Source organism: Callorhinus ursinus, unplaced genomic scaffold (assembly GCF_003265705.2).
Source record: "Callorhinus ursinus isolate GAN/ISIS: 27379988/994484 unplaced genomic scaffold, GSC_fseal_2.0 scaffold57, whole genome shotgun sequence".
NCBI classification, from domain to species: Eukaryota; Metazoa; Chordata; class Mammalia; order Carnivora; family Otariidae; genus Callorhinus; species Callorhinus ursinus.
This window is the reverse complement of record NW_027397119.1, coordinates 8,034,739-8,059,657: the sequence shown is the minus strand read 5'-3', so window position 1 is coordinate 8,059,657 and position 24,919 is coordinate 8,034,739. Positions and strand designations below refer to the sequence as shown.

Sequence of the window (24,919 nt, the reverse complement as noted above, 5' to 3'; positions counted from 1 at the left end):
CTGCATTTTGGTTGTTGATGACACCGATTTTATCCAAGAGTCGAGCTGGTTGTCTTGGATAGTGACGCACCATCCAGGTTTGTCATGACTGTCCCCCGATTAGATTCCTGAGGAACAGATCTTCCACAGTTTTGACCACAGCCCCCCACAAACGGTGCGTGCTCCTTGTATCACCTCAGGCACACGGTGTCGGGGCGACTCGCAGCTGACAGGTGCGGTGATTGGGTTAAGGTGCTGACTGCCCGGTCTCTGCAAAGGTGTATGTTTTTTCCTCTTGTAATTAGTAATTTGTTGGGGGGGATACTTTGTGATATTCCTAATAACCATTAACGCCTTAGAATCCATTCATGATCCTTGCCTATTGTCTGCCAGGAACTGTAGGATGGCAATGCCAACATGCCCTTGGCTATATTCCTTAGCCTGCATTTTTCTGTAAAGAACAGCTGCTCTTTTTATTTTTGAGGATGCTCCATGGATTCTCTCTTTCAGTGAATTATATATAATCCATGACTGTTGTCCTCTATTTTTGATGTTTAAGTTGTCCCCAGTTTTGGCTGGTAGGAATCTCTTCAAGCCAGCGCTTTTCATCCTTTTGTTGTGGTCCCATTTGACCTGGAGCATGTCCTTGCTTTCTAGAACAAGATGCCTTAGATCCACATTTGGATTTTGTTTTCTCCAAACCCAGACTTGCTGTTTGCCCAAGGGATTCTGGTTCCCTTTTAGTGTGGGGAGGAGTATTCAGGAGGCAAGGTCTGGGTGCTAGATGTGCTCACGGCCACTGGGGAGTCATGCCCTTAGGCCCTTTCAGTGTCCCCGAAACACATAGATCACGAGTTCAGAGTGTCTTTGTTTTTCAGAAGTTCTATAGGTAATTCTGCTAGAGAGCAAAGACCGAGGACCACTGCTGTGGCCCATGCACAAGTTTACAATTTACGATTGCTCTTATTTCGAAAAGGTCTTATATTTTCCACATGCTCTTTCTTTCCCCCATCCTCTGCCTCAGAGGGGCTGGGTTCCAGCAGAGCTGGGTTCTGGCCCCGGTTCCGCTGTTGAGCATGTCACGGAGCAGGCAGACTGACCCCGTGAGTGGGAGGGCATGGCGAGAACCATGCTGTGCCTGGAAGGGCAGGAGGGAGGGGATCACCTGGGGCCTCAGTTCAGGGCCAGGCAGTTGGCTCAAGCACTCGGGAGAGCGCTTGCTGGTCTTGAAAAGAGGATAAAATAGTGTCTTTGATCTAATGAACTCAGGGCGGGGCTGAGGAGGGAGGGGGCTGATGGGGGCAGTTCCCCATTTTATAGCTGCAGAGCCAGACCCGAGGTGGGGCGGGGGGTGAGGAGCTCGGCCGGCACCTGTCGCAAACCAGTGGGACTCTGCGATGGGAGCCTGTGCAGCTCTGGGCTCACAGCCCTCTGTGCTTGGGGCTCTGAAATTCTGACTCTGAGACTGTGAAGAGATTGAACAGGCAGGAGGAAAACAAACACCCCAAACCCTCCGATGTGTCAGTAAAGACAGGAACTCCGTCCAGTTCATTGAATTCTGTGCATGTGATCTGCCTCTGGAGGGAGGGTGAAACACATGCTGACTAAAATTTGGGTGCCGGACTGGCCGGTGCTCCCAGCAGCCCCTCTGGGTGCAAGGTGGAAGGGATTAGCCCACCGTCCCGCTGCCCTTGGGCAGGCCCCTCCTGGGGGCTCCCCGTCGGCCCTGGGCACGGAGCTCAGCCCCAAGGGGCGGGGGCTCTGCTCACCCTTGTCTCCCTCTTCCCGGACAGGGGCGCCGGGGCGCAGTTGGCAGGGAGCCTTGCCCACTGTGCACTGAAGGACTCATGTACTCGCAGGGCTGTGCACGTGTGTCTCAGATGTAAGGGAGGCTTGATGAGTGTGTGTGTGTGTGTGGTTTTTTTTAAAGATTTTATTTATTTGAGAGAGAGAACGAGAGAGAGCACATGAGAGGGGGGAGGGTCAGAGGGAGAAGCAGACTCCCCGCCGAGCAGGGAGCCCGACGTGGGACTCGATCCCGGGACTCCAGGATCATGGCCTGAGCCGAAGGCAGTCGCTTAACCAACTGAGCCACCCAGGCACCCGATGAGTGTGCGTTGAGTGCAGGAGAGAATGTGGCCGCTGTCAAATGTGAGTAGGGATTCACAGCCTCCTGGCACCTTGCTAGGTGGGGGTCACTGTGTCCCTGCCGGGGGGGGGAAGGCTTCCCTTTGGTACCATTGAGTCATTGCTGTCAAACGTCTGAAAAGCCAGGAAAGCCTGAAGCACCGTTTGCCCCCCTGTGCCGGGTAGAGCCCGTGCGGGCTTGTAAAATGCCTGCTTCTGTTCTGCTTGGGCCTGCCTTACAGTCGCTTGGCCTCATTCTCCCCGTCCCAGGCCTGCGCGACGCAGTAGGGGACTGTGTGCTGTGACTTCCTTCGAGCTGACCGTGTGAAGGGGGGCGGGCGCTGGCCACCGGCCTGGGCCAGTGAACAGGATGGACCGTGCGCTCTAGCCTGATGATAAACACCCACAGCAGGTGCCCACTGCCCCAGCACGTTGAGAAATCATCTTTATTTAAGAACTGCCTGCTACCAGAGTCAATAAATAACTACCATCAGAAGTATAAGAGAAACGAACAATAGGCCAGTGGGAGTGGTTCCATTTCAACAAGAACAGGGTCAAGTCAGGGGGATCTGATGGAGCCCTAGCCCTCGCCCAGCCGTGAGCCCGTGAGCCTGCAGGCCCTGGATGGGGCTGGGTAATTTGGAGTCGGGGCCAAGGCAGGGTGCACCCCATCAAAGGGTGCTAGGCTCCTTGGGGCTCTGGGCAAAGTTATCTGGCCTAATTTTCCCCCCTCTCCAGTTTCCCTTTATTATCCTGCCTTCTCAAAGCCTACGACCATATATACAGCTACCAGGCACCTCTTTCCATGCAGCTTTTAGAAGTCCCTTACAGATGCCCACCTAATCCCTCACACCCCTCCAGGAGCCTCTCGGGCAACCTCGTTCATCCCAGGACAAAGCCCCGCTTAGGTCTGACCTGGGGAAATGGCACACCTGGGCCTCGGAACCAGGTTTGAGGCTAGCCCTAGCCCGCCTGCACTACCCTCTGGTTGGTGGTCACATTCTGAGCCAGGAAGAGAAAAGAGAGTCCTCTAGGTGGGGAGGAGAGAAAAGGGAGTGAAACATCCTTAGCCAGCTTGGGTTCTTGCCCTGAGGAGCCTCCGTGGCCCCCGGGGCTGCTGAGAGGCAGTGTCTGCCACCAAGGAATGCCCGAGGCGAGCCTCCCCACTCCGTGACAGTGACTGTGGTCGCTACATCTGCGGGAAGGGGCCACGGCGGGAAGGAGTGCCGAGACCCCTCCTGTGCTGACCGCAGAATCGCGGTCCTGCAAGGACGCTCAACAGCATCTCCTCACCCTCCAGACTTCACCGGGCTTAGACCCCGGACCGACAGCTGTCAGAATTCCCCAGAGGTCCCTAGAAAAGGAAGCAGCCTCTTCATCCCTCATCCCGGGCTCTCCCTGCAGAAGCTCTTCCTGATGTCGGACCTCAGACTCTCCTGTTATTTTATCAAAAGAAAAAGAGCCCCTTTTTTCATGGCTTTTCTGTTCCCCGGCCCATCTCTGTCATTTGACAACCTGAATGGAAGTGGGTAGCCTGACCTCGCTGGCCCCCAAGACCTGAGCTGGAGAGAGCTCCTGTCCGCCTGAGGGCGAGGTGTACGTCCAGACTGTTAGAGCAACGAGGACCAAGTAGCCCAGACCAGGGGGCAGAGGGCCCTGTAGGCCGAGCCCAGACGTACGTAGAACGGAGAGACTGTTCCCCGCGGCCCCGAGGCCGTGTCTGCAGGCTGTCTCTGTCCCTAGTCCTCAAGGCACTGACTGGCCACTAAGCTGTGGGTAAAGGACTTCTTTGTGGCCGTCCCCCTTGTCGCCTCCTCTGGGGCTTGGTGTGTGGGAGAGGAGAGATCCAGAATCGAGTACTGACCACAGCAGGGGCGAGACTCAGCCTATGCGAGCAGAGAAGGTGGAAATCAGAGGCCCCCCGGGCAGGAAGGGGCTCTTCTGCGTAAGCCACCTCAGCTGCGGGCTATTCTGTTTTATGCGCTTGCATGTCCTCCAGTCACCCACTGTCTTACTGAACCCGAATCCGTCCTCTGCCTGACGTCTGAGGCTGCAGGTGCACGAGTTTCCGGACAGCTCTGCATCCCCCGGACAAGTTCTGGTGAGGTTTTCCTGGGCTGAGTTTTCCTAGTTCAAAGCCCTTGCTAGGTTTTCCAGACAGTCTGCTCTCCTCCCCTTTGCCAAGGGGCCTCATTGGAACTAAGGTTCTTAGTCAAGAGTGCCTTTTGCCTCAAGCAAGCTCAGGGACCTCAGCCTCCCACTCCCTGGTTAGGCCTTGTGCACACCAGCTCATCCTTCCTGCCCCAGCATCTACGCACCGGTCCTGCTTCCCCTGCGACAGCCCGAGGCAGTGAGGAGAGACTCAGCTAAGCCTTAGAAGGTTTTTTTTGTTTTGTTTTTTACCCTCAGCATCCCCTTTCTGATAGACCTGGGGACAGGCGGGATCCCGGCCACGGGGGACCAGGAAGGGTGCTAGACCATTTGGGGTCTCCGTGTTCGGGTGTGGTCACTTAGCTGAGCCCCCAGCAGCTCGCCTAGGGGGAGGGGAGGATGGCTGCAGCAGGTGAGGAGGGTTTGGTCAGTGTCCCCAGGGAGGCAGCCCCGGGCCAGGGCCGGAGTGGTGGGTGCAGCGGTGGCCCGGAGAAGTGGTGTGAGCTGACATTTTAAAAAAATTGTAGCGGGTAAACATCAACAGAAACCTGCCCAGGAAAACAGAGCAGGACTTAAAGGTTAAAAACCCATAATAAAATAGAGCTCTAACTGTAAACTACAGAGGCCAGGCTCTGGGGTCCTCCATGGGCCTGTCCCCTACGAGATGCTGTCCCGCTGCTCCCGTAAGTGAGGGGCCACCTGTCAGAGCATGGGCCTTGGGGTTTCCTGGTTGTGTCACCACTGCTGCCTGGGTTTGGGGAATCCCTGTCCTTGCCTTGGCCCCTTTTCTTGGAGCCAGGGTAAGGGCAGCAGGGGCTTCAAGCCAGCGCTGCATGTCGAGGGCCCAGCAGAAGCTCGGCTTGGAAGGCGAAAGACCGGTGTCTCCTGGCATTGGCCCATGCCTCGGGCGGGGACCCAGCCACGCCGGTCACCCCACGATCACCCACCTGAACCTCCTGAAGCAGAATTGTCATAGCCCACCGCCCTTCTTAAGACCTTCTTAACCAGGCCGTAGCCGTTGGGTGCTGCCCCCTTCCTCTGGACAGACAGCCCGGAATAGGAAGGCAGGACAGGCTGTGTGACCTTGGGAAGTCCCTCACCCTTCCATTTCATCTGTAAAGTGAGGGGCTGGGGCAGGTCGAGCTCGAAAGCCGCCTCCAGCTCTGTTGTCCCGTGACTGGGAATGTACCCAGAGCGCATGATTTATTAATGCCTTTTTCTCCTGGGGAAATGCAAAAGAGCAGTCGGAGGTGGCCTGGGCGACAGGTCTGGCTAGGTGGCCCAGGGCATTCCTGGGAGCAGGCAGGGCCACAGGTATCCCTGGCCCTTCTCGGAAGACTCCGGACTGCAGAACGCACAGAACTGAGGCCGCCTCCCTGTCCCCAGGCTTGCGCGAGTCGGTGCCGGAGAGCCGCGGCCCGGGGCCTGCAGGCAGAGCGGGAGGCAGGGGGTGGGCACATGAGCCCGGTCTCCCATCTCCTGCCCACCCCCTGGAGGAGCCGTGCAGGATGGGTCTTGGGGAGGTCCCCCACCCCACCAAGACCCATCCTGCCCACACCCTGGAGGAGCCGTGCAGGATGGGTCTTGGTGGGGTGGGGGACCTCCCCAAGATAAGCCCTTTAGTCACTCAGCCACGGGTGGTGGCTTCTGTCACTCCGGGGGTGACAGGGTCAGATTGGCAGTGTTGGCTAAGACAGCAGCGTCACCTGCCTTGGGACCGTGCCTCAGGCCAAGTCTGGTGCCCCTTTCTACCTGGTGTCCCAGCCTCTCAACCCCTTTGAGCTCCCACCCTCGGCAGTCTGGAGTATCATCCACCAAAGCTGCAGGGACTCAGGCTCCTGGCCTCGGACTCTGGCGCACTGGTTTTCAGCCACCTGGGTAGGTGGCAGGGGCCTCTAGGGGGCATCGAGGATAATATCAGGGGCCAGCTCTGTGGCCCCTGGGGAAAGTAGGGGAGTTCTTGGTCCTGGGTCTGGCTCTGTCCTTAGACTGAGGGACGTTGATGTTTATGCTTCATCCTACTGCAGCCCATTGGTGTCCAGTGTTCCCACTGGGCCAGGCACTCTGCTCCAAGGGGGTGGAGTGCGTCTGCAGGACCAGAGCGCCATCTCCCCCGATGTGCCGATACGTGTTTCAAACCCCCTTCTTCCCATGGGCCTGTTCCTTCCGTCCAGGCGCCCGAGAGGGCCCAGGCATAGGGTTCAGTATCATCACGGAAGTTACTGCCTGGTGTCTTTTGATTTAAAGAAAAAAAAAAAAAATCCTTGCACGGGTTCTATCCTGTGGCAGAATATGAAATATCCTACCTCCTACAAAAAAGGGCACTGTTTAAGACAGGTACTGAAAGCCAGCCATTCTCAGGCCCAGTGTTGGGCCACCTTGGCATCAGGAAGGGGCCAGGGCCAGCTGGCTGTGTCCATCAGAGGCGGGGGTCCGGCTGTGGCAGAGAGGGAGGGATGCCAAGATCAGAGCTCCAGGTAGCCTTCGAGGACCAGCATTGCCACCAATGAGGAGAGAATGGTGCCAGGATGTGGGGCCGGGCTGATTGCAGAGTTCTCCACCATCATGCTTGTGCCTGAAACCAGCAGGTGGAAAAGTGGGGCTGTGTCCGCTGGGCTTGGGGCCAGCCTGCCCCCGACCCACCCCCAGGACAGGATCCAAACCTTGGCTAAGGAGACTCGGGGAGGGCGGCTTCAGGGCTGGGAGGTGTTCTCAGCCCTGCTCCTACAGCATTTTCTAAGACCTTTGCTTCTGCAGTCTCGAGACCGGCCCTGTACCCCGTGAAGGGAGCTCACTCCTCCCTGGCCCTCAGGGATGTGCGGGGATGGGGCACGGGTGGCAGGGAGGGCCGTGCCAGGACTCGGTTACACTCCGTTCCTGCCTCCCTTCCTCTTTCCCCTGGGGGTCTGGCTGAGTTGGGGTTGGTTTGGGTGGGAATGGTTCCTTCATCAGGCATCTGGATGGACCCTGATGCTCCTGGGGGATAAGGTGGGGAAGAGACAGCACCTCCATTCCTCACAATGTGGACTTCTGCTGGGGTCCCGTCCCCTCCAGGTCCTGTGGTCCGAATCTGCACCAGGGCATGGCCGACGTCTTCCGGAACGGCAATGTCTATCCAGTTCCTGCTGGTGAGGTGGAGCGTGGGAGTCGGGTGTAAGTCATTCTGGTACAGCATCTGGGGGGAGGAGGTTAGCCAAGTTAGAGTTTACTTACAGCCTCTGATTCTTCTCTCTTCCCCAGCTCTGGGCACGGGGAGGTGCCCATTCGGTGCTGGTCCTCACCTTTCCTGTTGCCCGTTGACCCGGACCAGGCTCTTGAACAAGCTCCTCACTGGTGGGAGGAAAGCTTGCAAGCAGCTGAACCATCTTTGCAGACTCCTTTAGGCTGGAAGGACCCTCAGGCTTCACCTAGTCCATCGCCGCCCCCTTGAGCCCTGCCTTCCCGCCGTCCTCCCTCCAGACCCTTTTCTTCTGTCTCTGCTACAAGCTACCTATATTTTGTGTCTCCGACAATCCCAAACTCTGCTTATGTCTGACTCGGAGCCCTCTTGCTCCACACTGCAGCTCCCTGTGTCCCCTGGAAATGCAGAGGCGCTGTGCCCGACCACTCAGTGCCTGGTGGGGCCCTTCCTTACCTTATAGCCTGTGACTGCAGACTCATTACGGAGAGGAACCACAGGATCCCACTTGATACTAAGACTGGAGCTTGAGAAAGTCCAGGAGATGTTGCCAGGAGGGCGCTGTGGGGCTGCCGGAGGAGGGAGAAAATTGAGAAATGTTCCCAATGTTTCCTCATCAGCCGCCCCCTTGCCTTAGCCGGTCTTTTTCTAGGTGTCTGCCCACAGCCGTTAAGCCCAGAACATTCTATCACTGCTGCCTAAGAAACAAACCTCATGAAAACCCAAAGGCTGGAGAAGGGAGAGGTGCTTCAGAGGCCATGAATTCTCCCTATTTTCATTAGTCTTTTTTTTTCTTTAAACATTTCATTTATTTATTTAGAGAAAGAATTTGAGCATGAGTGGGGGGAGGGGCAGAGGGAAAGGGAGAAGCAGGCTCCCTGATGAGCAGGGAGCCCAGTGCGGGGTTTGATCCCAGCACCCCAGGATCACAGCCTGAGCTGAAGGCAGATACTTAACCCACTGAGCTACCGAGGCACCCCTATTTTCATTAGTCTTGTGGTTTTGTATCTGTCCAGCCCGGGGTTAGTGGGCTAGAACATTAGTCTTATCGCAGGGGAGAGAGTGGTTCTAGAGGCCCTCCCACCCCCCAGGGGACAGACTCACGGGGCTTCATGGTGGTGGCATCGGCAGAAGGGCTGGCGGGCCCAGTGCCTGCCCGGTTGTAGGCCCGCACGGTCACGTGGTACTTGGTGTTGGGGTGCAGGCCAGTGACTCGGGCACTGGTGTCCAGCCCGGCTGTCCTCACTCGGTCAGCGGCTGCTTCTTTGTCGCCAGCCTTCCAGTAGCGGAGCTGAAAGGGGCAGGGAGACCCCTAGGGTCAGCAGCCAAGCCCACACCTCAGGGCGACCCTGACCCTGACCCTGGCCCTGGCCACCGACATTCTATTCCTCTCCTGCTCCCTCTGGTCCTTCTGACCTGGTCTCGGGTCTCAGACCCCGGACACTAGGTCATGAGCTCCAAGACAGCAGGGACACGTGCGCGTCGCTGCCGGCTTGCTGGCGCCCCGCAGAGAGCCCAGGCAGGGCTGGCTCTAGGCAAGCACTTCACTTCAAAGCTGTCCACAGGTCAGTCTTCGGCTCTGGACATCAGCCACAGGGGCTTGGCTAAGGCTGCCTCCCCAGGGCCGCCCAGATTGCGGCAGTTCCCCACGTCAGTGAATGAGTGATCCCAGGAGGAGCGACCAGTGAGTGAGCTGTGAGGTGCCCCCAACCCCCCTTCCTCTCCCAGGTCCCAGGTCAGTGCTCACCTCATACCCCAGGAGGATGCCATTCATGTCCTGCTGCACTGGTTCCCAGGTCACGTTCATCTCTGAAGATGAGACCCCCTTGGCCCAGACCTTGGTAGGGGCCACCCTGGGCTCTGGGGACCGATAGAGAATGGGTTTGGATTCCCCGGGGCCTCCCTGTGTCCTACAGAGAAGCTGTCGCCCGGGACTGCCCTTGCTTAGGGTATTCGAGAGCGCAGGGTCCTGGATGAAGGCCACAGCATCCCCCAGGCCCGCTTCTCTTTCCAGAGAGACCCCCTCCTCCTTCCCCCAGGCCTGGGCGGGAGACAAGGTAGTCAGGGCTGGGAATGAGGCCGGGGGCCCTCCCGAGCCCCTGGGGTGGCACCGAGCTGCGGTGTGAGCAGCACCCTCCGCACGCACACCCCACGGCCGAGTGGCGGGGGCGGGGCCGGGGGAGGGGCGCACCTTCCTCGGCGGAGTACACCAGCGCCAGGAGGCTCTCGGGCCCTTCCCCGCGGCGGTTGTAGCTGCGGATCTTGACCTCGAAGGGCGTGTAGGGCCGGACGCTGTCGTTGCTGTAGACGAAGTGCTGGGTGTGGGCGCCGGGCACCCGGGCGGTTTGCCAGCGGTCGCTGCCCTGCCTGCGGAAGGACAGCAGGTAGCCGAAGCCGTCTCCGTTCTGGTACTCCCGCGACATGGGCTGGGGGGCAAGAGTGTGGCGTGGGCGAGGGGCCACCGGGCGTTTGCCTGGCCGGCCTCCGGCCCCAGGCAGCCTCGGCCAAGCGGGGCAGCCCCGGGGGTGGGGGGGGGGGGGGAGGGTCCTGCAGTGAGTGCCAGGGGAGGGGAGAGGATGCTGCCCGCCCCCACTCAGGGCCGCAGGGCGGCTCTGTCTGGGTCCTCTCTACACGCAGCGCAAATCTGGAGGTGCGTGGGGACGGGTGGGGGGCAGGACGTGTCCCTCCAGAGAGCTTGGAGGCACGGTTCTGCCTCTGTCCCTGCAGCTTACCGTCCAGTTGACGATGAGCTCTCCGGGGGCTCCACCCCCTCCGCTGAGTCCTGAGGGTGCCACCGAGGGGGCTGTCAGGGCCAAGGGACACAGATGTGGCTTGTGAATGGACCGTGACGGGGCATAAGCCTCGCGCCCGTGCCCATGCAGCAGACTAGGAAGGGGACACCCCTTCACCCTGGCCGTAGTTTTGTCCTCCAACAGGCCCTCTGGATGTGGGCTCTGGAGTCAATGGAGACGTGACATCAAGTCCCACCTCTGCCACTTACTAGCTGTATGTCCCTGGGCAAGTTACTTAACCTCTCTGAGCCTGAGTCCCCTCTCTGTAAGATGAGGATAATAATGTTTCTCTCAAAGGGCTCTAAGAAGAATAAAATCCAACACGATGGTGCCTAGCTCGTGTACCAATCCATGCTCCGTAATAGTTGATGCTCCATAAGTGATCTTTGTCTTCTTCTCTCCTGTCAGTTTAAAGTAAATAAAAGAGACCAACTCCAGTTTGCTCTAACATGAGGGCAATAAATCATCTGGAACAGCAGTTAATGCAAAAAATATTTCTTTTGGGTTGCAGGGGGTTTTATTATTATTTTTCTCTTCATGGCAGATTTAATTTCCTAATTGTCTCTAGTATTCAACAAAGCTGATATTGAAACAAGACTCTATTTAATTAGATCACGAATCTTGGCAGGGGGTAACTTGCCTGAGCATCAAAATATTTCCACAAAGAATCCCGCAAGGAGAAACTTACCACTTGATTCTGATGTCAGTAGTTTAGGGCCTTGTAATGTGCAAGGGGTGCTTAACCACATTGCCCATGTGATCCTGTGAGGTGGGCGTTCTCATCACCCTTGTCAAGTGGAAAGACCAAGGCCCAGAGCAGTTGAGTGACTTGCCTAAGGTCACACAGCTAATAAATGGCACAGTTCAAATTTGAACTCAACTCTTCTGATTTCAAAGCCCATCATTTTTGTTCTGCACCCTAGCTGTCTTTTGCTCACCAACTCCTGGGATACCAGAATGAAGGAGACCACTCCCCTCCCTTCATTTGTCTCTCTGAGAAGTTCAACCAAAGAAGGGGCTTTTTCTGGAATTCCTTACTCTGGAGAGGTACCGGTTAAAAATATTGACTGACTGGAGAGTTGGCCTGGGGCATATGGGAAACCATGTTTAAGGGACACAGGGAGACAGACCCTTACTACACATGGTGGCGGGGGGCGGGGGATGGCTGGGTGGCCGGGGAAAGGGAGACAGGGTCCTGACTCCATGTTGCCCATCTCAGGACCCCAAGGTTCTCATTCTGGAGCTTCAGCTGTGAAAGTCTCAGAGGGTGGGCAGGTGCCTCTCCTGGCTTCTCTCTCCTTCCTTCCCCACTCAAGATGTGACACCTACCTGCCTTTCAGGGAGGCTTATGGGAAGATTGTCCCATTCCACCTGCTCTGAAGGATTTAGAGACACGGACTTCTTCCCTACACACACACACACACACACACACACACACACACACACACACACACCTTCCTTATTAACTGATTTCAGCAGCTCACGTACTACCAGGGAGGACGTCTGCCCATCACCCCATGGTCCTGGGTTCAAGTCCAGGCTCTGCCGATGTGACTCTTCTTTTCTCCAGACGTCGATTTTTCCTTTTATTTTGAGATCATCGTCGATTCACATGCGGTTATACGGTTGGCCCATTTTTTAAAAGGAGGAGTTTGGACTGGATGGTTCTTCCAGCCCCAACAGGCCCAGGCCATGGCCCAGGGCAGAATGCATCGTGTGGTGCAACGGCCTTGCCCTGACTGTGTCCCTTTCTCATCTGTTTTGTTACAGTCCGAAGCCTGGTGAGCAAGGTGGGAACTCCCGTAATTGCTGCTCCCCTGGGGTTCCCTCTCAGGAGGGCTAGGGGCTGTGCCCTGACGTTACTTCTCTTTGGGACCCCCAGGACTCTGACCTGCTTCCTTGGTCCGGATTTTGCTAGAGGGCCCACTGGGCTCCCCGGTGCCCAGGATGTTGCTGGCTAAGACCCGGAACTCATAGTCCATCCAGGGCGTGAGGCCCAGCACCTGGGCGGTCTCGGCGTTGCCCTCGATGTTGGCGGGATCTGCAAGGGACCCGGAGTCAGGGTGCTGGCACTTGTTAGTCTAGATGGAAAGGGCAGGGACTGGGCCTGACTCACCTCATATCCAGCCCTCACGGTGGTGCCTGCCATATGCTCAGTGCTCAGCACCTCTTTTAGAAAGGATGGGAAAACTAGTAGACTTCCCTTCCCCGGGGGCCTCTGTTGATGCTGTGTGCATCAGTGTGAGCCCTAGAGATGGTCTGTCAATGTTCTAAGGGCACAGACTGAGCGCTCCCTTCTCCAGCTCTCTTCCCACTCTCTTGCCATCTGTGGGACCGCCTCCCCCAAGGGCCGGGGAGCTCCCTGCAGGCAGAGGAACTAAGCTTGTCCCTCTCGGAAGTTCCCGGCTCAGCCAGGCCTTATCTGCACTGACCTGGGTGGAACCTCACACTTACTGGTGCGAACCTGCTTCCACTTCCCTGTAGGTGGAGTGCGGGCTTGCAGGGTGTACTTGGCAATAGGGCTGTGGTTGTCGAAACCTCGGCTCCAGCTGAGCTGGACGGTGGTGTCGCCAATGTTCCTCACCACCACGCCTCCTGGGGGACCTGGTGGACCTGCACCAGGGGGTCAGAGCGCAGTGAGTCAGAACTGGGCAGCTTCAAATGTGAGCCAATCTCCTCCCGGCTGGCTCGGGCTGGTGCAGTACCCAGAGGAGGCAGCAGAGGGCGCAGTAAACACGTCCGGGGTGGGAGGGCCAGGAATGGGGGCAGCAGCAGATGGGGGACTGGGAGGTTGGAGAAATGTGTCCCAGGCTGGAGGGGCTCACAGAGGCCCTCACGTAAAGATGTGTATAGATTTCCCAGCACTAGGCTTTGAAAACTGCTGGCCTCAGCCGAGTTCTCCTGTCCTGGGAAGTGGATCTTTAAAATTGTGACTCTGGAGGAGGAATATTTTATTCATTTGGGACCTTCAAAAAACCATGGGATAAGTTCGGCTCCGGGGACTTAGAAGCCCTTCTCTGTCAAAAGCTCTTCCCCACAGCCTTCTGGGAGAGGAGGGGAGTTAGGGAGGAAAGGTCAGAGTAGCCCAGCTGGCCCCTGAGGGCGTTGGGGCAGGAGCGGGTTGGGAAACCCCATCACCTCGGACCAGGACTGTGGCCTCCTTGGACGCACTGTCCACCACCGTTTGGGCCATGCATGTGTACTTCCCGCCGTGACGCAGCTGCGCATTCAGGATGGTCAGATCCCCAACTGTCTCCTTCTGCACATGGGGGACAGAGAGTGGGCGAGCAGGTCAGAGGACGGGGCCCTGGCTAGTGCAGTGAGCCATGAGACATGAGGTAGGGCTCAGAGTCCCCTGCTCTGTTATGTCCATGGACCCCTCAGCATCTCGGGGTTTCTGTCTGTTCAGTGGGAGGTATCAGCTTCTCCTCTCTTAGTACCATGGGACTAAACAACAGTTTGTTATGGAGACAGTCAACTGTGGTCCGAGTTGATGATGTCATTTGCGTTGGGGTCAGGAAACAAGAACAGCAGTGGAGGCTTTGCTGGGCGCCTGGCATTCCAGGTTTGTCCCTAACCCTCTCCTAAATGCATGGCCTTCAGGTGGGATCCAGGGAATTGCCTGTCTAAGGTAGGGGCTTCTTCTGAATCCAAGGATGAGTTTGCCATGCATGCATTCCTGAGGGAATGGGGAAAGGCTCTGGGGGTAGTCACAGTTAAGGACATCTTGGGTCCCCTTTCTGTCGGAGGGAGGAGCCGTGAGTTTTCTGGTTTCAGGCCTTACCGCGCTGGCTCTCCGGTAGTGACCCCCAGGCTTATCAAGGTCTATGGGGAAGTCATCCAGGGTCCAGATGAAGGTGAGATCCATGGTGGGGTCATGGGAGGCGTGGCATTGCAGGGTCAGGCTATCTCCCAAGTTGATGTCCGCACTCGAGGGGGCTAGAGTGATCTTGGTTGCATCTGCCAAGCAAAACAACGTCCCTGGGTGGATGGGGGAGGAACGAGGCCCAGGCAGAGGCAGCAGGGCAGGGTGAGCGGGTTTGACCCTAAGCCCCAGGAAAGAGAAGAGGCAGCATGGCCAACAGGATCTTGACCTCCTAGGAGCCTCACGAATGTGTGAGAGGGAGGCCAGGAGTAGATTCTGGATGGTGGCAAGGGGGTGGTCCCAAATGAAGTCCAATCCTGGGATAGCCTCAAAACTCAACTAGGAGGAAGGTGGAAACACAAGAGCAGGGTGGTGAGGAGGGACTGGCACCCCGTGGCAGCTGGGCTACCTGCCATCTGCCACGCCACACCCCTCACCTCGCACAGATAGGATGCCCGTGCTGTTGGCTTTCCCCATGAAGTTCTCAGCAAAGCAGGTGTATTTGCCTTCATCTGACCGACTGATGTTTCTTATGATCAAGGTGCCTTCCGGAGTTACAGTCACTCTGCAGCAAGGAGAAAGCAGATCTGGCCAACCTAGGGTCACAGTGTCGTCATCGCGGGAAGGGGACTTGCCTTCAGGGTGGATGAGGAGGAGCAGGAATTGGGCCGGGTGGAGTAGGGGTTGTACCTGCTGCTGTTGACCAAAATCTCAGTGCCTTTGCTCCAGAGTACCACGGCCTTCGGAGCCGCCCGGGGCTGACAGGGGATAGCAATCTCTCCCCCGCGGGCTGCAGGGATCAGACGCTTTACAGGGTTCAGCCTGAAGTCGGGGGCCAGGGCTAGAAGGAAAGGGGAGTGCCCTGCAGTCACCCAGGGAATCCTAACCCTGCCCATTGCCTTGATGAAGACGTCCCCCGGCTCCACGTTACACACTTTATTTACTTTACGTACCCTCCGAGGCCAATCCATGAGTGACTTGCAGTAGCTGCACTGCCCAAATACACCCAGAATCCAGCCCCTTCTGGTCACCCCCCCTAACCGCCACCACGCAGGCCCAAGCCACCAAATCTCCTGCAGAACTATTGAAAAGCACCCCCCCCCAGTTGGTCTTCCTGTTTTTGCACTTTCTTTCTACAATCTCTTCCTCCACTCAGCAGCCTGGCATATCTTTTAAGAAACTTAAACACACACTCAGGATGAAGTCCAGCTCCTCACAAGGGCTCACAAATATGACCCTACCCCTCCACTCACTTCTCACAACACTCTCCTTCATTTATTATGCTCCAACCACCTGGGCCATTTTCTGTCCTTTGGGGATGCCGTTTTTTCCTGCCTCAGGACCTTTGCACTTGCCATACATTTTGCTTAAAAATCCATCAGATCTTTGTATGGCTGGCTCCTTGTTAACACTCAGGTCACACTCCAAATATGACTTCCTCCAAGAGGTCTGGCCACCCTAACTGGCCCACCTTCCTCCTACCACTCCGCTGGATTTTCTTTATACTGTAATTTTATTATGGCTGTCCAAAATTGTTTAATTACATGATTTTGTGATTGTCCCTCTCTCTCCACTGGATTGTAAGATACTTGAAGGCAGAGATCTTATCTTTCATGTTCACTCCTTAGAAGGTGTTGAATAAATATTGGTTGAAGGAACGAATAAAAGAACGAGTCTTAGTTAAGCTCACTACAACTTGATGAGGTAGGTACCACTATACCCATTTTACAGATGAGGAAACCAAGGCCCCGTGAGCTCAAATCATATAACTAAGAACGCTAGCACCAGTGGACATTTATTGGGCACCTGTTCCGTGACAGACAGGTCCTCTCTATCTCATTTCCTCTTCCAAAGAGCAGCACAAGGGCAGGACTGTTATTGCCCACCTTTTATACATCAAGAAACTGAGACACAAAAGATTAAGTTGCCAAAGGTCACATAGCGGAAGGGGCTGGTTTAAACACAAATCTAATTGATTTGGTTGCCAATGATTTTCCCCCCTTGTTCATAGCAGCCAACAACTTACTTTAAACATGCCAGATATGGTACAAGCCAGAGACCCCCGTCTTTGGGACGCTCCCAATCTAGTGTCTCGTCTCCTTTCTTCGATCCCTCTGTTCTGCTCAGAAGCCACTGGAAGACTGCGGGAAGCTGCCCGCGTGTGTTCATGTGTTTAGAAACGCCGCAGTTCAGAACGCTGGAAGCCTACCTGCGTGTCTTTGCCGATGGCCCCTGCCCACCTGGGCCCGTACCTTGCACAGCCAGCTCGGCACTGGCATAGATGGTGCCGTGCTTGTTCTCCGCCACACACTGGTACATGCCCGAGTCCTCCAGGCTCAGCTTGGAGAAGCGCAGGTCCCCAGCCAGCACCTCGACACGGGACTGTGCCCAAGAGAGTAGGGGTGGGGCATGAGGGGCATGAGGACTGCTGGAGTGCTAGAGGACGGGGCAGGGGGGAAGGGGGGTGCTGGGGGCAGTGGAGACTCTAGGCGGCCACCGCCCCGTCGAGGGGGCTCATTTGCCCATCTCAGGACCTCCTGGAATCCCAGGACTCGTGTTCCCCAGGCCCCTGCAGATCAGCACACTGAAGCCAGAGGGACAAGGTGACCTACCCAGGACCACAAAGTGATTTTGTGACTCAATTGTGCCCGGATCCAGGTCTCTGGACCCTCGAGTCAGGACTCTGTCCTGGTGACCAGCTGGTGGCCATGTGAATCTGGGATGGAAAGAAGCACCTAGAACCACCCGCCCCGTGGTGCCTTAATTGTCCCATAGAGGCTGCCAGTGGTGGTGCAGAGTCAGGGAGGAAAGTCTGGAAGGTGAGGGAACCAGGTGAGCAGTGGACTGCTGATGGGTGGGAAGCCCCAAGTGTCCTACCTGGGAGGCCAGAGGCTCCCCGTTCCGCAGCCAGCGCACCGTGGGCCGGGGTTTGCCGGCCGCTGCACAGCCCCAACGCAAGTTGGAACCGATGTCAGCCTCCATGTCTGAGATCACCTTCAGCCACTCGGGCTGAGCTGCGGGAGGAAGGGGGAGAAAGGCCGGGGATGAGCTGGGAGGAGCCTCCCGCTCACAGTGGACCCGGATTGCAGTTCCTGTGATAGACAGCAGAGGGCGCCCTCGGCGTTCCGGGACGGGGTTGGGGGGTGGGGAGGAAGCCGGTTGAAGGAAGTTGGCACTTGGTGTCTGTGCCAGTGGCTCTTTTAGCAACTTAAAGCATTCTAAAGCCTTCCATGTGCTCTCTGCAACCCCGAGTGAAGCTCTGAGCTTCTGTTTCCACATCCAGTGCAATCCTGGGGCAGGAGGGCTTAAGTAAGGGGGCCTCCCCTCCTTGACTTTTGGATCTGCTTCCTCAGGGGTAAGAGTGAAGGCAGGGGGAGCGTGTCCCAGCTGTGTACCCTGCACGATGATGCGGCCCTGGACGGTGTCGCGGCCCTTGGAGTTCTCCGCCTCACACTCATAGGTGCCTTCGTCCTCGAAGCTGACGCTGGGGATCTGCAGGGTGGGCTCAGCGGTGGCCCACTGGGGGGACAAGGAGCCGTCCACTTTGCGCCACTTGATCTGGGGGACGGGGCTGGCAGGGGAGACAAAGCCAGAGCAGGTGGGCTGCGCTAGGCAGACTCCCCTGTGCCCGCAGCTCTTGTTGAAGATTCTCACGCCCTCCTGAGGTGCTGGGCAGGTGGGGATGGGGAGGAGGGCGGGGCCTCTCCCCGGTAGGCTCAGAGCACAGGCAGGGGAGAAGCAAGAAGTAGGGTTCCTCTCTCCTCTCCCCTGCAGTACTTGTGACACCAGTGAACTTCCTTGTGGTTTGTACCCTGAAGCTGGTTTGCTCTCCCTGCCCCCACCCTGCACTGGCCACCGAGCGTCTTCTGGGACTGCCTTCCTCAGCAATGGTCTGTGACCTGTGGTTCTGTGGGTCCCCTTCCCCTCTCCCCAACAGGCTTTGCCTTTACTTTTCAAAAGGCCTCTACTTATTAGTGATTCATTTACTAAAATGGACTAAGGTATCAGTGAGTCTGAAAGGGTTAATACATTAACCTTCCATGTACTTTCTTTCTTTCTTTTTTTTTTTTTAAAGTAGGCTCCCCTCCCAGCGTGGAGCCGGATATGGGGCTCAAACCCAGGACCCTGAGATCAAGACCTGGGCTGAGATAAGAGTCAGAAGCTTAACGAACTGAGCCACCCAGGTGCCCCCCACATGCTTTAAATATGAATCTTCTGGAAGCCCAATAACTTTTCACAGAGCAGGGACATCCTAGGTATCCACAGGAGACATGAGGGAAGAGGAGACCAATGTGCAAATCACACTGTTCTACAAACATTTGTTGAGCACCTGCTATTTGCTTAGCCCTGTTCCAACGAATCCTTTCTCTGGGAGAACAGGATTTCTATTGCAGTTTTTAAAAGAGAACTGTTAGCATGCATAGAACACTTACTAAATGCCAGACACTGTTCTAGGCACGTCATGTGTATTAACCCACTTAACCCACTTCTTGCCTCTCCCCTGCCTGTGATGCAGGTACTATTTATGGTGATTACCACGTACAAGTAAGGACGCAGAGGTACAGAGAGGTTAAGTAGTTTATCCACGGCCTCGCAGCCAGCCAGTGACAGAGCTGGGATTTGAACCAGGCCGCCCAGGTTGGGATTCGTGCGTGGCGCTACCTGCCTCCAGCCTGGGGTGTGCATCAGCCCCCTGAGCCTGTCCCGCCTTGCTGGGAGCACCCAGAATGTGTCAGGCCCCTTCACTCTGAGTGACAGTGCTCAGTGAGGGGTGGTCCCTACCCACTGTTATCCACCGCGCTGCCAGACCCTGCCTGCCCTCTCCCTGGGGTCACCCGGGCCCCGGAGGGGCTCTGAGAGGCTGTGCCCTGGCCTGCCCCCTCCCTCCTCCACCACTCACTTCCCGAAGGCGAAGCACTCCAGGGTGACCTGCTGCCCTACCAGCGCATAGGTCTCTGCTGGGAACCGAGCCTTGATGCTGGGTGCGAAGAGCCTGGTATCTGGGAAGAGAGGGATTTTGCAGATCGGACACAAGGGTTGCAGGCCAGGTGCTGCTGGGCTTAGGACCTCAGCACAGCTCAGAGCCGACTCTTTCTTGACCCCTGTTCCCCCTTGGGGGCCTGGGCAAGGGTCTGGGACCCTGCAGCCGGAGGACCCGGGGTTCAGGCCCCAGACCCTGGGCTCTGTGAACCGCTCTTCACAACTTCTGAGGGGAACTCTCTTTTCCCATTATCCGCCGAGCCTTCCAGCTCCCCCCTCCGCACCATGCCCACCGACCCTGACCTTCAGCAGCCAGGTTGAGCTGAGCGAACTTGCTGAAGACGCTCTTGGTGGAGAAGTCCATGTGGCTGGTGGCCAGGCAGGAGTAGTTGCCCAGGTCTGAGGCATTGGTCCGGGCGATGTACAGGTTCCCCGTGGTCTGGGACACGAAGTGACGCCCGTCCGTCGGGATGAAGTTGGGGAACTCATTGAGGAGCCAGCGGTAGGACAGGCCTATGGGACGTGGGGAGTTTGAGGAAACCACGGGGCGCTGGGCTGAGGGGGCAGCTGTGGGTGGGCCCCTCAGCATGCAGACCCTAGGGATCTCTAGACCTAGTCCTGAGGCCTGGGGCTCTGAGGTGGCCCTGAGGGGAGCCCTAGAAGAAAGATGTGACGTTGCCCCTGCCCTCGGGGTGCTCCCAGTCTGAAGGCGGAGGCAGGGCACAGAGCTAGAAAATGACAGACCCATGAAGGAAACACAAAATCATTTTGAGCTGGGGAACCAGGGGTCCGTGCTTCCAAGGGCCACTCACTACCTTTTACTCCATCCCTGAGTGACTGGAGGTCCCTCCTGTGCCCTGTGTCTAACCGTGGGCCAGGGTCCCGACTCACCTGGGTAGTGCGCGGGCGGGTTACAGGGCAGCATCACCCCCCAGCCTTCGTGGGTTTTCACCGGGTCTCGCTCCTCCTTCGAGAACTCCTGCAGAACTGGAGATAAAGACCAGGCACTCGGGCACCGTCCTCCAAGCCTCCACGGGACGTAGTCACCTGCCCTTTCTGGACACTCTTCCCAGCCCCTTACTGCCCTCCCCCGAAGCGCAGCACCCCATGGGTCTCACAGCCGAAGCGGAGAACAGCCTCCCTGCTGACGACGGTGCCCACTGCGTTGGAGGCTAGGCACTGGTAGACGCCGGCGTCCTGGGCCTTGGTGGGGTTCATGATGACCAGGTTACCCCCCACCAGCTGGTGGCGGGAGTCTGGCTCCAGCTTCATCTCGGTGCCGTTCATCTTCCACCTGCAGCAGGGGGCAGAGGGGGAGACCCTCCTGAGTCCCGCTTGGCTGGACCCAGCCTGGGGGCAGGGTTGGGGTGAGGAAAACCTGCATGGCTGCCTGGGGCCTCCAGCACCCGCCATGGGGGGGGGGGTCTCACCTATAGGTGGCAGGAGGGCTGGCCCGGGCCCGGCACGCCAGCGTCACCTTCTCCTCCGTGGACTCCTCTGGGAATAGCAGACCGAGGGGCTGATCTTCAAAGACTGGCCCAAAGGTGGCCGGGGATCCCCGGGCTGAACTCTGAGCTGTAGATGGGGGACACCACCAGAGGCCTCAGGGTCTAGGGCCCGATAGGGCAGTGCTGTCCAACAGAACATTCTGTGAGGATGGCAAGATGCCATTTTCTGCACTGCCCAATACTGTAGCCAAGAGCCCCAGCTATCAAGCCCTCAAAATGTGGCCAGTGCAGCCGAGGAACCCGCCCCCCTGGGTCTGGAGGAGTGTTCTGTCTGGCACAGGGTGTGTGCTCTGGAAATGTCTGCGGGACCCAAGCACGGGGTAGGGTGGAGGGTAGGGGAAGAAGGAAGGGTTTATGGCGGGGGGGTGCAGTTTGCTTTGGAGGCATCTTTATACAGTTCCAGTGTGACAATTCAAGAGAGAGAGGCCTGGGAGACGAAATGACTCGTTTGTGGTCACAAGGCAAGTCTGTGGCACACGCAGGTCTAGACTCCCGTCTCCTGAGTTTGCTGAGCAAATGGGTACCCCTGGTACAAATGGAGTTTTCATGCCTGGCCTCCTGCCAGGGCGGATGCCTCTTTCTCCAGGCCCCATTGTTCAACCTCATCAGGGCGGGGGGACACAGGCACAGAGGGCAGTGTTTCACACCTGCCTTCCCACAGGGCTGGGGAGCGGGCTCTGTTTGCTGACTCGTGGGGTCCGTCATGCTTTTGGCCTTTGTGGTGTCGGGCAGGAACCAGGCCACCCCTAATTGGCTCCTACCCCTCAACGCAGCTGGTTTCAGGCCCTCCTTGGTGGGTTGTGGGGGGTGAGCTCCCCATTAACCAATTAGTGCCTCCTCTCCCTGCGCATCCAGCTGCCGGCCCCGCTCCAGGGGTGGGGGGTGCACCCCCATGCCACAGCTGAGGCCAAGCCCTGTACCCCAGGGAATGAGGGCGGCTGTTAAGCAGCTCTCAGAATGAGGAAGGAGGCAGGGCTCCCTGAAATGGCATCCCCCATCGCCCTCCCCACCACCCATCGCTCTCCCTCCCTGCCGCCCCAGGCCTCAGAGGCCACAGCAGCGGTGCCAGCATCATCTGGGTCAGAGAGCGCAGCTTAATCCCAAGTTAATGATGGTGGTGGGGCGTAGGGACCCCTGCCCCAGCTGGGACTGCCAGGACCGAGGGGGAAGGCGGGGCGGCAGGGGCAGCCAGGCTGCTGGAGGCCACCTTGTATAACAGGCGCTTCCAGTAACTGTAGGGGTGGGGCGGTGGCTGAGGGGGCCTGGGGCGCACTGAGGCTTTAAGACTGGCTTTCTTCCTGAGAAAGCTTTGTCCTCTGCACTCAGCCATGTACGCACCCTCGGCCCAATATCCGCCCACACCTCTCTCTCGCCTACACATACTTCTTTACATGCACGCGCGCACACACACGTACTTACCTCTCTGAGCTATCCCGTCAGATACACAGTCATGCACACATCTGTTCCACGCACATCCAGCTACAAATGTCTGCGTGCGCTTATTTATACACACACGCGTATTCCTACTGATAAAAACAGGTGCTATTTGAGTGCTTACTCTTTTTTTTTTTTTAAGATTTTATTTATTTATTTGACAGAGCGAGACACAGCGAGAGAAGGAACACAAGCAGCAGGGGTGGGAGAGGGAGACGCAGGCTTCCTGCCAAACAGGGAGCGCGATGCGGGGCTCGATCCCGGGACCCTGGGATCATGACCTGAGCCAAAGGCAGACACTTAACCACTGAGCCACCCAGGCGCCCCTTGCATGCTTACTCTTTATCGGATGCCACACTTCGTATTTCTTCTCCTACCCTCGTTACAAGACAGGCACTGACATTTCCTTACTTCCCTAATGTGGAAACTGAGATTTAGGAAAGTTCAATAGTTTGCCCCAAATCGCACAGCGAGGAGGAGCAGATCCAGGGATTTGGATCCTGGCCAGCCGCACCCGTAGCCGGCGTCCTCAGCCACAGTGGCCATGATTCTTCCCCTCAGTCCCCATCAGAGCCATCAGAGGCCCGTCCTCCCCCCCACCCCCACCCCACAGAGGGGCGCTCCCTCTGGAGGGCAGCGGGGGCCGAGAGCCATCACTCTTGCTGGAAGGCTTTCCATGCACATTCGTCATCCCCCCAAATGTAGCACCCGGTCCACGCAACAACTCGCTGGCATTGCCACCGTCTTAAACATCCACAAACACACTCTCATTCACTCCACACCTTCCTCTGAGGCTGCACTCGCGCCCACCACACACACACATACGCCCCCTTCCTTGCTGCCCGTGTTCCACATCCTCTCTGATTCTGATTCCCTGTTCTGGCAACTCTGCTCCCCCAAACATGGGCATCTGGAAGCCTCAGAGGAAGGGGCTAGAGAGACGCAAACATAGAGGGGCCTCCTCGCTGCCTTCCCTGGCCTGGGTGCCAGCGACCCAAGGCTGCTTCTCCAGGGCAGGTTAGCGAGGGGAGCCACCTTTCTGGGAGGGGTGAGAGCCAGTGATGGGATGTTCCACTCGGGTCTCTGGGGCTCGGGGATGTGGCAGACTGGGTCCCCTCTCCCTGGGCCTTCCTGCATCCCTGGGTCTAAGAGCCCAGCAGCTACCCACACCCCCTGCCTCAGGTGATGTGGTCCCGGCCTGAGCTGTCCCCCGGAGCCTCTCCTCTGCTCTCTCAGGGGTGGCTGTCTGCTGCTCGGTGCAGCCTGAGCTCCCCACCCTCCACGGCTCCTTTGGCCCCGGGCAGGGGGCGGGGCGCTGAGAGCCTCAGTCCGGCCTTTGGGTCAGCCCTGTTTCCCCTGCAGCCTCACTGATTTGGGAGCAGGCCTGGAAGGCAGTTAGGAGGTAATGAGAACATCTGGAAGTGTGCCAGTGGAGTCCTCCCGGGTGAGAGAGAACCTAAAATGGGCCGGCCGCAGTCTTGCAGGGGCGTGGGGCCGGGAGGAGGAGTGGAAGCGGCTCGGACTCCGGAAGGGTGGGGGACGGGGACGCCTTCTCCCATGGAGGTCTTTACGGAGAAAGGAGGCGTCTATTGATCTGGGCTGGGGGTCAGGGCGGAGAGGCCAGGCAGTCCCAACAGGCCCCCCCAGGGCAGGCGCAGGTAGCGGGGGACCTCCCTCCAGCTCTTGGATGGACTGGGTCTCCGGCACCTTCTTCCCCGCACACTCCCCAGGGGCCGGCCAGCCTGGGTCTGGGCCCCAACTGCCCTCTTCTGCCGGCCTCCCTCCAGTGCTCTCCCTACCTCACGGCTCCCCTGGCAAGAGAACGCTTGCCTCCGGCCTTCAGCCTCGGCCGCCCTGTGCTCTGTCTCATGTCTTCTCACGTCCTGCACTTGGTCTGTCAGGCCACAGCGTGGCCCTGGGGAGCCCTCCTAGAGTTTTGTGGTATCGATCCCCGTCTCATGTCAGAGGACGCTAGAGCGGGAGGATCCGATAGAACTTTCTGTGATGATGGAAATGTTCTAGAATCTGTGCTACCCAATATGGTTATTAGCCCTTAAAATGTGGCTTGCACAACTGAAAGACTAATTGTAAAATTTAATTTAATCTCGGTTCTAATCGTTCCATGTGGCTATTGGCTGCCCTATTGGACAGCACGGCTCCTTAGGGGTTGCAGCTAGATGACGATCATGGAGATCTGATCGTGCCATAATCTTGCCGTGGGGCCCAAGGCAAGCCTCAGCCTCTCTGGATCGTGCTTCCTTCATCTATATTATGGTGGAGACTCATTCCTTCTGACCTCGAAGGGAAGGTAAGATCCACAAATGGGAAAATTTTAGCAAGGAAATGGCCTCAAAAATCTAAGTGCCACAGCAATGCAGGGTCAATGATTTCTGAAGTCATCACTAAAATAATAGCAATGATAGAGCAATAGAATCATCCTGCTGGGCTTTGGAGCCCAGAAGAACCCTCATACCTGGAGAGGAGACAAGGACCACAGCGACCAGCAGCAGCAGGTGTGACTTCCTCCTGGTGGGTATCCCCATGGTGGGTGTCCTGGGCGGCAATGGGGGGCAGAGGAGAGGAGGCTCAGCCCAGCGCGGGGAGAGTCCAGCTGGAGGCTGAGAAGGACCTGGGGAGGCAGAGGATGGGGAGGACTCTGAGCCGAGGAGCGCCCCTCCCGGCTTCGTCCTGGCTCACTGGTAAGTAGGCAGTGCTTCTCCCCCAGCCTGGGGAGAGGCCTGAATTGCTCTGCACTCACCCTCCCCAAGCCCCCAGGGGAAGGGGCTTGGCTGTTACAGAGGAGCTCTTTCCGGGCTGAGTGCCTACCAGGGGGCCCCCTGGGAGTCTGGCTCTGCCCTGTACATGCCCCCCCCTCCCCTGCAGCCGGCAGGGGTTTGCTCGGGAA

The 24,919-nt window shown here is 57.6% G+C and overlaps 1 protein-coding gene across 1 annotated transcript in view; it reads right to left on the bottom strand.

Moving 5' to 3' along the window:
- Positions 1–5,809: 5,809 nt before the first annotated feature.
- Positions 5,810–24,919, bottom strand: part of CNTN2 (contactin 2) — a 28,264-nt gene continuing 9,154 nt past the window's right edge. Inside the window, exons 2-23 of the mRNA XM_025855255.2 lie at positions 24,488–24,643; positions 20,503–20,647; positions 20,191–20,366; positions 19,964–20,059; positions 19,376–19,585; positions 18,993–19,092; positions 17,488–17,663; positions 16,970–17,106; positions 16,345–16,474; positions 14,783–14,933; positions 14,530–14,657; positions 14,012–14,187; positions 13,366–13,486; positions 12,682–12,840; positions 12,119–12,268; positions 10,168–10,238; positions 9,627–9,861; positions 9,183–9,295; positions 8,540–8,726; positions 7,892–8,004; positions 7,264–7,432; positions 5,810–6,832 (exon numbers count right to left, since the gene is read on the bottom strand). Of these exons, the coding sequence (XP_025711040.1) occupies positions 6,723–6,832; positions 7,264–7,432; positions 7,892–8,004; positions 8,540–8,726; positions 9,183–9,295; positions 9,627–9,861; positions 10,168–10,238; positions 12,119–12,268; positions 12,682–12,840; positions 13,366–13,486; positions 14,012–14,187; positions 14,530–14,657; positions 14,783–14,933; positions 16,345–16,474; positions 16,970–17,106; positions 17,488–17,663; positions 18,993–19,092; positions 19,376–19,585; positions 19,964–20,059; positions 20,191–20,366; positions 20,503–20,647; positions 24,488–24,557 (3,123 nt within the window). The 5' untranslated portion in view covers positions 24,558–24,643 and the 3' untranslated portion in view covers positions 5,810–6,722. The remainder of the gene's footprint in view (positions 6,833–7,263; positions 7,433–7,891; positions 8,005–8,539; positions 8,727–9,182; positions 9,296–9,626; positions 9,862–10,167; positions 10,239–12,118; positions 12,269–12,681; positions 12,841–13,365; positions 13,487–14,011; positions 14,188–14,529; positions 14,658–14,782; positions 14,934–16,344; positions 16,475–16,969; positions 17,107–17,487; positions 17,664–18,992; positions 19,093–19,375; positions 19,586–19,963; positions 20,060–20,190; positions 20,367–20,502; positions 20,648–24,487; positions 24,644–24,919) is intronic.